This window comes from Mytilus edulis, chromosome 9, assembly GCF_963676685.1.
Source record: "Mytilus edulis chromosome 9, xbMytEdul2.2, whole genome shotgun sequence".
In the NCBI taxonomy this organism is placed as follows: domain Eukaryota; kingdom Metazoa; phylum Mollusca; class Bivalvia; order Mytilida; family Mytilidae; genus Mytilus; species Mytilus edulis.
In genome coordinates this window covers 5,628,192-5,643,516 of record NC_092352.1, presented here as the reverse complement: position 1 = coordinate 5,643,516, position 15,325 = coordinate 5,628,192, and the positions used below count along the sequence as shown (strand labels likewise).

Genomic DNA, 15,325 nt, shown 5'->3' with positions numbered 1-15,325 from the left:
AATTGTTGGCAATGTGATTGCAACCATTGTATATTTGTTGTAGAAATTTCAAAATTATTAAAAGCTAGAATTAATGAATATTTTTTTCACTATTGTTAATGTTCTTTTGTAGTGTATCTGTTTTCTATAGATGAATAAGAATATTTATACACTGTTGTTTATTTGTTTACAGATATGGTTGGTTTCCAATGTCCTTCACAGAACCTACGGTTTCTCCTCCAAGAGAACCACCTCCTCAGTAAGTTAATTTATCTTTATTATAAAAAATCAGAAGATAATGAATTCATGGAACGTTTAAAGAGTTGTCTTTGACTGTCGATTTTCTATAGTGACAGTATACAACCCACGGTAATACAATAACTTATTTTACCTTAGAAACACGCATTTTCTGTTATTGCTGCGTTTGGTATCTTCAGATTTGTCTGTCTTTGTCCAATTTATCAGTTCATCAGTTCATTAAAGAAGAGACTTATTATTAAATATTACATAGGCTTGTAATAAATGAACTAAAATAAGTATTCATAGTATTTAAAGTGATTTAAACTGAATTTCTTTATAACTAATCTGAACATTTAAAGAACATTTAAAAAAATATTCCATTTTATACTTGCTATTTATCTATATTTATATTAAATTAGGTTAAATGGGAGAGTAAAGAGTATGGGTGATCTGTTAGATAACAGGTCGTTATCAGACCATGGTGATTACCTCATGGATGATGTTCCAGGGAGAACCTCACGACCTAAATCTATGTACGAGGGCTCAAATCTCAGACTTGTAAACGCCACAAATCAGGTATGTATTGGCTGTGTTTTACTTGCATGGCAATTTGGGTCCAGTTTCATTAATTTTTATGAATATATCAGGTTTAATTATTGTTTTGAATATTTTGTTGCAGTATTGAATTTATTTTTATTACCCTGGTACTTTGCTTAAATGAAAAATAACATTTAACAATACTTTTAAAAAATCTTAAATCAAGCTGTATTAGTCAAGAAAGTTGAAATTAATTTAATACATTTATGGTTAAAATAAAGTTTGTTTATGAAAGATTGATGATTAAGATTCTTTGAAATATCTTTTGAAATAATAATAACTATCTAAGTTTTTATTTTCATTGTCTGTTAATGATATATATACATTATACTACTTACACAATGCATTTCATTAGAATCTGTCTACTTTATTTGCTTTTCCCATTCTTTTAGCTAGAAAAGACTTTCTCAAAACAGAATTGCACTAAATAGTTTTGAATTAACTGATATGATTTTATTTGACTCTCAATAATAAACAAAATTAATTTATACATCTGAACACTAATTATTATTTAATTCTGTCTCTGATGATGCATGGATATCAGTCTTACAAAGAGTCAACTGTAAAGGAGTAAGTTTGGTAAGCGCCATATTTGGCCCCAATTATAAAGTTCATGGTTACAAGACAATACTTGTTTTAAGTTGCCTTAGAGACATGTGAGAAAGTTAAACAGAGCTGTTTTTGTCCAAGTTTAAATTTTAACACGTTGATTTTTACATCCCAAAAAGGTCAAGATAAGGGATTTTGGTGAAATTTGACAAAATCAGCTGGATTTCAACAAAATAAAGGACCAGGAAACATAGAGCGCAGGCATCGACAAGCTTAATATTTAAACAAGACATGTTAAATGTCTTCACAAACATTATTTTAAAAGATCTTTGTTGTCGACGTAAGCGCTCTGTGTTTCCTGTCAAATAATCTTTGGAAATTTACCCATTTTCATTGATTTTTTCGTGAAAAATCAATATGAGTACAACTTGTGACGTCATAATGAAACGCAGAGACGTAAAATTTTCAACAAAATGGCTTATATCCTATCTAGTCAATGTATTAGCTATAATTTATCGTGATATTGGTCAATAAATCCGAATTTGAAATTTACGCTAAAAAAGGGGGCCATTTTAGGACCTTATCGAAACATACTCCTTTCTTGGTTAATTTCTTTTATAAAGCCTTCCATTTACGAAATTTACATCCTAGAATTCTGTGATGAGAAAATCTTCAGTTTATTACCTTTCATCTGCGTTTGTAATTTTCAGCCTTATAGTGACTGGGTTGATTACCCTCCTGTACACCAGGGTTATTACTCCCTACCGCGGCATCCAGCTGATGCCAGACAGTATCATACCCATTATTCTCAACAACCGCCTCTTTCTCAGGTAGTCCTGGGCATGCTCAGTATATGTTTGTAATATGGCTATTGTATCAAGCATGTCCAAATATCTGGTGTATACATTCCTGTCTAATGTCATAATTTTGCTTTAAATATATTTAGATACGTTCAAAAAGCATGAGTTGGTTTTGATTGGGAAATTAACAAATATATTATTAAAATTTACGTGTTTTGTTGTAAAAATCTAAGTTTTTTTTTTAATAATGGTAATTCAGTCTGAAATAAAGGTATGATTTTGTTGTTCTTTACCCAAGCATATAATTGAGTTCCCTTTAGGTATTGTAAAATTAATTCGTTGTATATTAATGTATTAAATAATATAATTTAAATTCAAAATGCTTTTATGCAAAATATGATTTTTTTTTACATTTATAAACTTATTCAAGAAAGTAAAAAAAAAATTAGAATTAAAACAACTAATAAAGTTAATTCAACCAAATTTATCAATTCCTTTAGAAATATTTTATCTGCAATTCAATATTTTTTAAGTTTGGTTTTAATAATAAATGAAGGAGAATAATTTCATGTCAATATTAACATTGGTTATTGATCTATAGCATGTTTAGGATAGTCTGTTCTTTCTTTGTAGTTACAGCAAGGAGGTCGTAACATGGGACACTCTGCACCCTCACCCCCACTTCCTCCCCCTCCCCCTCCAATCACTACTAATTCTAACCCAGCTACATCTCTTGCCACTCTGTTCTCTGCCAGTCGCCTTCCTTCTCCTGCCCTAAGCAGGAAACCAAGCTTCCATGCACCATCTCATGGCACTGCTATCCCCCCAGCACCATCTCACGGCACTGCTGTCCCCCCAGCACCTCCTATACCTACTGCCCCTCCTCCCCCTCCTCTACCTGGGGCACAGTCTAAATCTTCTGTCATTTCTCAGAATGGAGCAGCGTACAGCAATCGACAACAGATGAGCCAGCCGCCCCCAGCTCCACCACCACCTCCTCCTGGACCAGGACCAAAGATGGCGCCACCAAGTACTCCAGTAGCAGACTACAACCACACAGAAGAAGATAGTGCAAAGTATTACAATTTGCACAGATGAACAAAAAATTGTGAAAAATGACCAGTGTTAGATTATTTCTTTATATTCTCATATAATTAAAAGTTGAGGCAAACTTCATCACACTTTATTTGAAAAAAAAATCATTCCATTGTATAAAGCTAGCTTATTGAAAAGGTTCTTTTTGGAGAAGGGATAACCACATTTCGAGCAGGTAGTTTTTTTTCTGTCAGAAACAAATTGTCACACATTTTTCATCAATAGAAATTAAGGAGGATCCTTTATTGGTTTTTGTAATGTTTCATATCCTATAAAAGTAGATTTAGCAAACTAATACTCATTGTTGAGTTATGTTTTGTGTGTTTATTTTTGCGTAAACTCCCACCCAAAGATTAAAAAAAAAGTATGTAAAACACATTTCAAGTTATTTCTTTCTGACTACAGTTATGTCAATGTGGACTTTTTTACACAACTAAGTCATCAGGCAATACATTACGGTTCTACATATCAATATTTTATAAGCAGACTGTAAATTATGAACCACAATAAAATACAACTGAATTTTCCTACAATATATTACATAGTATAAAATTGAGAATGGAAATGGGGAATGTGTCAAAGAGACAACAACCCGACCATAGAAAAAACAACAGCAGAAGGTCATTTACAGGTCTTCAATGTAGCGAAAAATTCCCGCACCCGGAGGCATCTTTCAGCTGGCCCCTAAACAAATATATACTTGTTCAGTGATAATGAACGCCATACTAATTTCCAAATTGTACACATGAAACTAAAATTTAAAAAATACAAGACTAACAAAGGCCAGAGGCTCCTGACTTGGGACAGGCGCAAAAATGTGGTGGGGTTAAACATGTTTATGAGATCTCAACCCTCCCCCTATACCTCTAGCCAATGTAGAAAAGTAAATGCATAACAATACGCACATTTAAAATTCAATTCAAGAGAAGTCCAAGTCTGATAACATATATATTCATATAGATGTATCACTATGTAGTATATAATATAAACCAGGAGATGGGATGCATGAAACAGCATGATGTGGAAATCATTTTATTTGTATACTTGTTAAGGCCCACAATAATTTGTTTATTTAAAAAAAAAAATCCTCCCTAAAACTATGGATAAACTTACAAAATAATTTTTTTTCAAATTAAATTTAGTTAGCTCCTAGTAATATGAGTCCAAGGGCCAGAAATTAAACTTTTATTTGGTGCATAGAGATTTTATTTTATGTCCAACTTTGATAACTTTAATGGTTCTCAGGCTAAAAAAGGGGGAAGCAAGTAATTGCAGTTTTATGTTAACTAAAATAAAATTACTATGTCCTGCACTTCATCATTTCAAGTCAACAGTTGCTTTGATATACAAGTTCATTTTAATTGTTTAAATTTTGTAAACTCCATACATCTACTCTGAATTCTGAAGAATAAGTTTTAAGGATTAATTAGCCAAATATCTTTTAAAAACCTCTCTTAAACTTTCTGGTCTAAGATGTTCCTGGCTGTAATGTCCAAAGACCAGTCAGTGCTAATATTAGAGAATGTTTACATGCATGTAATTATACATTGGTATATCATGCAATTTGGTGATGGTTTCATTTTAGATTTAGATATTTATGTTTTGAGCTAAGCATTCAAATGCAATAATCAAATTTAGTTTTAAATGTTAGGAAAGGGTTCAGAAGATTTCATGAAAAATTTGATTAAAAAAATATATAAATTATCTTCACTGCTTTACACAGTGTAGTTTTTTGTATCCTTAAAACATAATAAAAAGAAAAAAAGCAAGTAGATCTTTATATGTAAGTCATCTCAGCCCTATAGCTGTAATAGGGTTAAATGTAAGGTACATTACCCCTAGTACAACCATGGGACTAAGGAAAATATTATGAAAAGGTAATTTTTAACCAGTTTCCAGTAAACCTTGAAGGGGATATTTCTTTTAAATTTGGCAATTATGTAATAAATTATTACTTATAACACTCTCATTAGTTTTGATTGAGTTTTTTTTTTCAAAAACAACCCTTGATCACAAAACATTCCTTGTAAAATGGAGTTTTCTATGTTATTTTCTGACCTCATTACAACAATTGAGTTAATTCTTATTGAATTTTTGTGTATATGTGTGTGAGTAGTTTACATATTTTGTAAGTGGCAGTAAGGTTGACCTGCTTTTGACCTTTTGCTTGGTAAAGGAAATTTCTTTTTCAGTTAAAATCAAATGCAAATAACAAAATCATTTTTTTTTTTTGAAGTTATATTGTTATAAGGCAGTATTAATGGGAAAATGCAAACAACCAACTTTGTATGGTGATCGAACCCCTGATAATCTAAATACAATACAATACAATCTTTTTATTGTCAATCAAGGATGCCCTAAGAGAGCAGTATAATTACAAACAATTTATAACAATGATTATTATTAATTCCATAAGTCAATTTTTTTACAATATTGCTATGAACAATACAGGATATATTTTGTAGCCTCCATTATGGACCTTTTTAACAATATTTTACAGTCTCTGACAATACCTTTTTCTTTATTTCATAAATACTTTTAGAATACACTGTACACTTTATATTACAAGTTTAAAATCTTAGAGCTATGAACAACATATTAAAATTGAACTATAGATATAGAATTAGAATACTTAGTTTTAATTATTGTCATATATTTTATTACTCATTCTTTTTTCACTAGATTCAAGAAAAATCCTAAGTTTGCTGGAATACAACTTCGGAAGACTGAAACAAAGGACAGATCTGCACCAAAGATTTGATTGACTGCTAATACTTGTATAAACTTTGTGAAGTGAGTTTTGTAAGATGATTGATATGCCTTTAGACTAACCAGGTACACAGATATATCCAATTTACAGAATACTTTATTGAATGTTCTTTGTTGTGACAAGAACAACCTAACCATCAACATTCTGTCTAGAAATCTACATGTTTAATTTGACATTTGAATGTATGATGTGTCAGAATCCATCAGCATGTGACTGAATTCAACGTTTGATTCTGACAGTCAGTAATCTCAAATGAGGAGACTCATTAAAATCTAAAAAAAATGGCCAACATGAAACGACCTTGAAGATTGGCACAGATGAAGAGCAAGTGTGAATGTTTGAAATACACACCAACAGTGATATAATATATGTATCACAATTTGCTGTTTAAAATTTGTGATCCATAAGTTAGCTTTTTTTATGGGGACTTTCAAAGTTCAGTACAGCATCTTAAACGAGTTCAGATTTTTCAATAAGGAAATTTTAAAAGAATTGTGATCTTCAGACTGAAGGTTCTCATGAATGTTTGTTTATATCATATACAACTGTCTTTGTTAATAAGATTTAGTTATATTATTTTTATTGTATTATATTGTTATATTTGATATTTGTAAATTGGTGCTTGGTTGATGTATTAATGTACTTTTTTACCCTTGTTTTGCTCAACTTATTAAAAAGGGTCACATATATATAAACAACCAAAGTGAGAACTCGTTACATTTACATTTGACTAATATTTCTTATAATAAGAATTATAAATGATGTTTCTTTCAAACCATCTACGTATAGAAAATTGACATTCAATAGACAATTATCTCCCTTTAGCCTGTTTGACAGGGGAGATAATTCTCTGCCCCAGTACACATACATTATAGCTGAGGATGTTTATTGTTAAGGTGCTTTACTATATAAAAGCTCAGCATAATGTTTTTTTTCAAAAGCAATCTAATTCTCAAAGATCATATAAGCATTACATTTTGTTGTGTACTTCTTATTTATTTTATATTGATCTTTTTAAAAAAGACGTGTAAAAATTTACCTTTTGCAAAATGTTGATATAGATTTGTATAAGTATAAATTCTCACTACATGTATTTGAATAGTCATTTGTAAAAATGTATGTATATTAGTAAAATTGTTTATTGAATTTCTGGTGTATTTACCAAAGAAGGGTTGTGTTTTTCATTGTTATGTAGTTTGTGTGAATATAAGACTGAAGTATTTCAAAGTCACATTCACAGGCACTTGTCTCAGATCCCCCCCCCCCTATATACCTTAATATAACATATTGTATTAAGGTATATAAGGGGAAAAAATTCTGAGACAAGTGCCTGTGGTCACATTACTTGTTTTATATTTTCTTACCTAGCACTTAATGATGGAAATTAACTTTCCATGCATGATCTGAATGTTGTTTAATAGTAACACAAGAATTATACACACTAGAAGATAAGGGTGAGGCATGTTACTGTGTATGTCTTGGGAGTGAAAAAAACCAGTTACTATATGTGGGGGGTAGGTTTTATATTTAAAAATTAAGTCTTTGAATAGTTTTCTCTTAATACCTTATCACTGGTGGGTCTAAATTGAATTGAATTTTCCAAAAACTCCCTTGAATTGCCCTGCATTAGCATATTGTACCCGTGAAAAATTTGCATTATCATGAAGTTTATAACCATAAACCAGGATTTGGGAACTTTGCTTGGATGCCCTGCTGGTACATCAGAACCCCTACCCCTTTCCAAAATTTTCAATTTGATTTTTGTTTAGAACAAGACAATTCCGATGGTCCTGAGTTTATGTGAAATGACATATGGTAGTTAATGGTTTAACTTATAAATGAGTATGAAATACCTCAGTCTTCCTTTACAGAGGATTTTGTTTATGTTGTTTATAAAGAAATATATTTATTTATTTACTACAAATATATATTGTTGATTTGTTTAATAAGCTATATAGTATACCGGTATAATTTGTTATTTCAGCTTGCTTATTGCTTTTGTATGACATCTTTACAGCATATCTGCTAATCACCATGTACATACCATCAGTAAATGAAAATCCTCTTTTACTTGTTCAAAAATACTTTCCATAGATTTAGGGACAGTCTTGAGCCACTTTTAGAAAGTTGATGTTTATTTTATTTGTTTTTGGCCCATGCAACAAACATATTGTTTTACCCCTGTCTTTACATAGTTTGTCTGTACATCTCCAGCAGTTTATCTTTACTAGAATGTTTATTTTCCATTATGTTAATGCCATCATAAAGGTCCTCTTTATGTGCATGTAATCAGATTTAAAATGTCTGGCAGTTAATCCTAGTCTTTTCTTTAAATATTGTTTGTCTTCTCCAACAGCAGTTTATAGATGTCTATTTATGTTTTATTTGCTCAATTTTCATGCTAAAATAAATTTTATTTTAAAGAGAGTGTATTGTCAGGGTAAATTGTTTAATGATTTTAGAATAATCTATTCCTTATATGCATGTATATTGTGACACCTGACCCTCATTAAAAATCCTGTGCAAAAAGCTTTATAGCTTTAATTTTTGTCTACCAGTGTAGTAGCTTTGTAGGCATGAGCTTAAAAACAATTTAAAAAAAACATCTTGTTTCAATAAGAATTTTTTACTATAAATGTTCATCTTCTGGGGGCGTGCAGCCACCCAAGACCACCTGCTTACTATTTACTTTTCATAGCAACTGTCTACTGTGGTGAATTTATCCCTTCAGTTACAAATTAAAGTATTTCATTTAAAAAAATGTGTTTTGAGATCTGAAAGGAGTAGATTCAGTAAGACCCCTTTTTGGCCCCAAAATATAGCAGTTTTACAAAATTGTTAAAATGTAAACTTTTAGTTATTTATTAGACAGTAGAATGCTTCTGCTACATAAATATGGGCTGTTTTTGACAATACAATGCACATATATCGGGTACTAGCACCATTAAGTCATGCTAAATTACTGAAATCTTCACAATTCTAGCATTTTAGTTAAATTTTAGACAGTTTTCGTGTGAAACGAAAGTGGCCGCATTCGTGTTCATCCTTAATATTGAAATGTAAGTTGTATTTTATGATAATACATAAAATATAAAAGGTTGAGGATGAACACGGATGCAGCCACTTTCATTTTTGACAAAAATCATCTGAAAAGTGACATTTTTCGGCATATTTGGTAGATTTTTCATATTTGAGCTTGAATCGGGTTGTTTATTATGACTATATCAGTTGAAATCTTTCACATAAATTAATTGATTCAAATGAAATAGACACTTAAGTGTTTAAAAATGGGTCAAAATCTTTCGTAAGATAAACTTGAAATTTGAGGCCAAAATCGGTCCTTACCGGACCTACTCCTTTAACATTTTTGTGTTGTACCTAAATGTTTTGAAATGCATGTTATTTTTTCATTACTTGATGAACATTGGTTTAATTTCCTTGTAATTTATATAACTTTGTTCTGTATGAAGAAAAGAGAATATTTAAGAGGCTATGACTTACACTTTTATTTGATTACAAGGCCAGGAAATGTTAATTTGGAAAAAGTATTTACAGTAATTGCTCAAAGTGTTAAGGTGAAAGACAGCGATTAAAAAACCTAATTTCTGGTGTCAACTTTACATTACAGCATATTGAACATTCTATATTTGTTGCAGCATTAATGTGTAGTGTTGTAATATCTCTACTTGCCAAAACCTTGTTTATATTCATACAATTCATTAAATTTATGTAAAAATTATTTCTTCTTTTTTGTTAAACAGCCAATTGAAAGTAAAATTTGCTGATTGTATATAACAAATATTTCCTAGCAAATTCAGCTAGTTTCATGGAATGCAGGCCCTTAGTTCACTGAAAAACAAGTACAGACACTTGGCTATGTTTTCTTACTCTTAAGGCCAGGTGAGCTTTTCTCATCATTTGGCGTCTGTCGTCTGTTGTCGTCGTCTGTCGTTGTCTTTAACTTTTACAAAAATCTTCTCCTCTGAAACTAAATTAAATCCAAATTAAACCAAACTTGGCCACAATCATCATTGGGGTATCTGGGCAAAGTTTATTATAGATAGAGATAATTGTAAGCAGCAAGAATGTTCAGTAAAGTAAGATCAACAAACACATCACCATCACCAAAACACAATTTTGCCATAAATCCATCTGTGTCCTTTGTTTAATATTCAATATAGACAAAGGTGAGCGACACAGGCTCTTTAGAGCCTCTAGTTTTGCATAATCTCCAGTGAACATCCACTGGTCACAAAAGTAATGGGCGATGATTATACCATGAAACACACCAACTCAACTCCGTGACCCATCCACTAATTATAAAAGTCATAGACAATAATCATATAATGAACCATACCAACGGAACACCATGACCCGTCCACTGATTATAAAAGTCATAGACAATATTCATATAATGAACCAAACCAACTCAACACCATGACCCGTCCACTGATTATAAAAGTCATAGACAATAATCATATAATGAACCACACCAACTCAACACCATGACCCGTCCACTGATTATAAAAGTCATGGACAATAATCATATAATGAACCACACCAACTCAACACCATGACCCGTCCACTGATTATAAAAGTCATAGACAATAATCATATAATGAACCACACCAACTCAACACCATGACACATCCACTGATTATAAAAGTCATCGACAATACTCATATAATGAACCACACCAACTCAACACCATGACCCGTCCACTGATTATAAAAGTCATAGACAATACTCATATAATAAACCACACCAACTCAGCTCCATGACACATCCACTGATTATAAAAGTCATAGACAATAATCATATAATGAACCACACTAACTCAACTCCATGACCCGTTCACTGATTATAAAAGTCATGGACAATAATCATATAATGAACCACACAAACTCAACTCCATGACTTGTCCAATGATTATAAAAGTCATAGACAATAATCATATAATGAACCACACCAACTCAACACCATGACCTGTTCACTGATTATAAAAGTCATGGACAATAATCATATAATGAACCACACCAACTTAACTCCATGACACATCCACTGATTATAAAAGTCTTGAAAAATAAGTGAAACTGCCAGCTGCTGCTCACTGATGATACCCCTGCCACAAGTGGATAATTTTAAGTGTAAAAAAATGCAAATTAGTATGGCGTTCATTATCACTGGACTAGTATATATTTGTTTAGGGGCCAGCTGAAGGACGCCTCCGGGTGCGGGAATTTCTCGCTACATTGAAGACCTGTTGGGGACCCTCTGCTGTTGTTTTTTATTTGGTCGGGTTGTTGTCTCTTTGACACATTCCCCATTTCCATTCTCAATTTTAAGTGTTTGATAAACAGGAAAGTGTTAAGTTATGAATCTGAAAAAGCATCACCCCGAATAGCTGACTTGTATAAATCCTGAAACCAAATTTCAGAAATCCTTGTATTGTAGTTCCTGAGAAAAATGTGACGAAAATTTTCAACTTGGCTATCATGTGTAAAATGATAAAAGTGTTCGGTAAACAGGAAGTTGTTGAGTGATGAATCTGAAAATGCATCACATGGTATAGAAGACTTATATAAACCCCGAAACCAAATTTCAGAAATCCTTGTATTGTAGTTCCTGAGAAAAATGTGACGAAAATTTTCAACTTAGCTATCATGTGTTAAATCATACAAGTGTTCGGTAAACAGGAAGTTGTCAAGTGATGAATCTGAAAACATGTCACACAGTATAGCAGACTTGTATAAACCCTGAAACCAAATTTCAGAAATCCTTGTATTGTAGTTCCTGAGAAAAATGTGACGAAAAATATTCATGTGACTGATGGACTGACGGACGGACAGATGGATGGATGGACAGACAGAGGTAAAACAGTATACCTCCCTTTTTCAAAGCAGGGGTATAATAAAAATCATACCATGAATCGTCAATTCAACCCCATGACACATGTACATCTGCTGGCTATATTCAGCTTTGTGACATATTCACTGGTCATGCAGTAGTCATGTACATTATGCAAGTATATTATACCAATTACTAATATTGATCTCCTTTAAAGAACTTCAGTGAGCAAGCCATCAAATGGACAAAAGTTATACTATGAAACACCAATTAAACTCCATGACACATCCACAGGTAATACAAGTTGTGGACAAAAGTGGTACTATGAAACATCAATTAAACTCCATGACACATCCACAGTTTATTCAAATCATGGACATGAGTTATACTATGAAACACCAATTAAACTCCATGACACATCCACAGGTAAAACAATAGTCATGGACAAAAGTGGTACTATGAAACACCAATTAAACTCCATGACACATCCACAGGTAAAACAAGTCATGGACAAAAGTGGTACTATGAAACACCAATTAAACTCCATGACACATCCACAGGTAATACAAGTCTTGGACAAAAGTGGTACTATGAAACACCAATTAAACTCCATGACACATCCACAGGTAAAACAATAGTCATGGACAAAAGTGGTACTATGCAACACCAATTAAACTCCATGACACATCCACAGGTAAAACAATAGTCATGGACAAAAGTGGTACTATGAAACACCAATTAAACTCCATGAAACATCCACAGGTAATACAAGTCTTGGACAAAAGTGGTACTATATATATGAAACACCAATTAAACTCCATGACACATCCACAGGTAATACAAGTCGTGGACAATGGTGGTACTATGAAACACCAATTAAACGCCATGACACGTTCAAGGGTAATATAAGTCATGGACAAAAGTGGTACTATGAAACACCAATTAAACTCCATGACACATCCACAGGTAATACAAGTCTTGGACAATGGTGATACTATGAAACACCAATCAAACTCCATGACACATCTACAGGTCATACAAAACCATTCTAATATTAATTAACATTTTGAAGGAATATTCAAGCTTTATTCAAATATGATTCCCTTTGCTATAATCATGTGATAAACGAGATAAGAAATATTAAATCATACAAATGTTGAAAATGTGCGAAAAACGAGATCAGAATACTTATATTGTACAAATTATCACAAGAAATACAGTATTATAAACAAGCACATAAAAGATACAAGTGACCAATGAAAAATTCACATTTGTTTTCAATAGTTGATGATAATTTATTTTACTTCATTATTCACAAATTCTCCACAAGAATTGTAATTTTCAAACTATATTCTATAAAATGCATGCCTTGCATATCATTAATTGAAATGATTATGTTCTTGTTACACAACTATAATACATTAATATGTGTACATAATCTACACAAGAGTAATAATTGATTTTATACACTCTATTATAGTGTGTGTGTTCCTAAAAATAAAATGTACAAATTACTCCTTAGTCTAGAGAATTTTCATAATATTTACATGATTTTCTCTAAACAATAAAATGAAAACAACATGTTATGAATTTCATGCATCCAAAGCGCTTTTCTGGAATTTCCTTCATCAGGAATGCACAAATCAGAGAATTTGAAAGCCAAGAATTTAAAAATCAAAAACAATTAAAGGGCTTTATTCTTTATATAATGAAGTTTTATTTATTTTGGTTGGTATCATTTTTTCTGGATTAAAGAAAAATGCATTGAAGAGAAATTTGATTTCACGGATTGTGAATATTTTCATACAAGCCTATATACAATTCATACTTAGTTCCAAAGTCTGTACTTATTGCTTAAATGACTTATAGAAAAGGAAAACCAATGGTATACAGTTAAATCATAAAACAATCATGCATCTACAGGAGAGACTCATCTCATAAGAAAGAGTTTGTTTTTTTAATTGGATATGGTCTACATGTGAAAACTATTGATTGTAAAATATAAAACAACCAAACTTCAAATAAAACTAACATCAGACATTATTTTGTACTAACATCAGACATTATTATGTACTACATAAATGAGTTAAACTTACATCAGACATTATTATGTACTACATAAAACATTATGTACTAACATCAGACATTATTATGTACTACATCAGACATTATTATGTACTACATCAGACATTATTATGTACTACATCAGACATTATTATGTACTAACATCAGACATTATTATGTACTACATCAGACATTATTATGTACTACATCAGACATTATTATGTACTACATCAGACATTATTATGTACTACATCAGACATTATTATGTACTACATCAGACATTATTATGTACTACATCAGACATTATTATGTACTAACATCAGACATTATTATGTACTACATAAAACTAACATCAGACATTATTATGTACTAACATCAGACATTATTATGTACTACATCAGACATTATTATGTACTAACATCAGACATTATTATGTACTAACATCAGACATTATTATGTACTACATAAAACTAACATCAGACATTATTATGTACTACATAAATGAGTAAAACTAACATCAGACATTATTATGTACTACATAAAACATTATGTACTAACATCAGACATTATTATGTACTACATCAGACATTATTATGTACTACATCAGACATTATTATGTACTACATCAGACATTATTATGTACTAACATCAGACATTATTATGTACTACATCAGACATTATTATGTACTAACATCAGACATTATTATGTACTAACATCAGGCATTATTATGTACTACATCAGACATTATTATGTACTAACATCAGACATTATTATGTACTAACATCAGACATTATTATGTACTACATAAAACTAACATCAGACATTATTATGTACTACATAAATGAGTAAAACTAACATCAGACATTATTATGTACTACATAAAACATTATGTACTAACATCAGACATTATTATGTACTACATCAGACATTATTATGTACTACATCAGACATTATTATGTACTACATCAGACATTATTATGTACTAACATCAGACATTATTATGTACTACATCAGACATTATTATGTACTAACATCAGACATTATTATGTACTACATAAATGAGTAAAAAAGAAAAAGATCTAAATTCAGTTTTTATTATAAAAGGAGATAAATCTAAAAACAGTTTAATAATTATCTCCCTTGTATTTCAATTTGAAAAATAATATTAAACACCTCTATCTGGTGTTATATAAAATAATACAATTTACAAATATAAATCTAAAACTTTACTAGGTCAACTGACCAAATATACTCAGGTTTGTAAAAAATCAACTTCTGAATCAAAATTGTACAAATTGAATAACAAGTTCTTTAATGATATAGATTGAACTATTTTTTTTTCAGACTGGTCAGCCAATTGATAGTAATAGTTCCTAAAAGTAT

At 31.0% G+C, this 15,325-nt stretch overlaps 1 protein-coding gene across 3 annotated transcripts in view; it reads left to right on the top strand.

Annotated features, from left to right (window-relative positions):
- Positions 1–9,769, top strand: part of LOC139487536 (BAR/IMD domain-containing adapter protein 2-like) — a 53,566-nt gene extending 43,797 nt beyond the window's left edge. The window contains exons 12-15 of one of the 3 annotated variants that reach the window (XM_071272403.1): positions 173–238; positions 639–795; positions 3,099–3,241; positions 5,943–9,769. In XM_071272403.1, coding sequence (XP_071128504.1) covers positions 173–238; positions 639–795; positions 3,099–3,241; positions 5,943–6,021 — 445 coding nt within the window. In that variant the 3' untranslated portion in view covers positions 6,022–9,769. Of the gene's footprint in view, positions 1–172; positions 239–638; positions 796–2,798; positions 3,290–5,942 lie in introns of all 3 variants that reach the window. The other 2 variants (XM_071272404.1, XM_071272402.1) reach the window with 2 other exon arrangements.
- Positions 9,770–15,325: the final 5,556 nt, after the last annotated feature.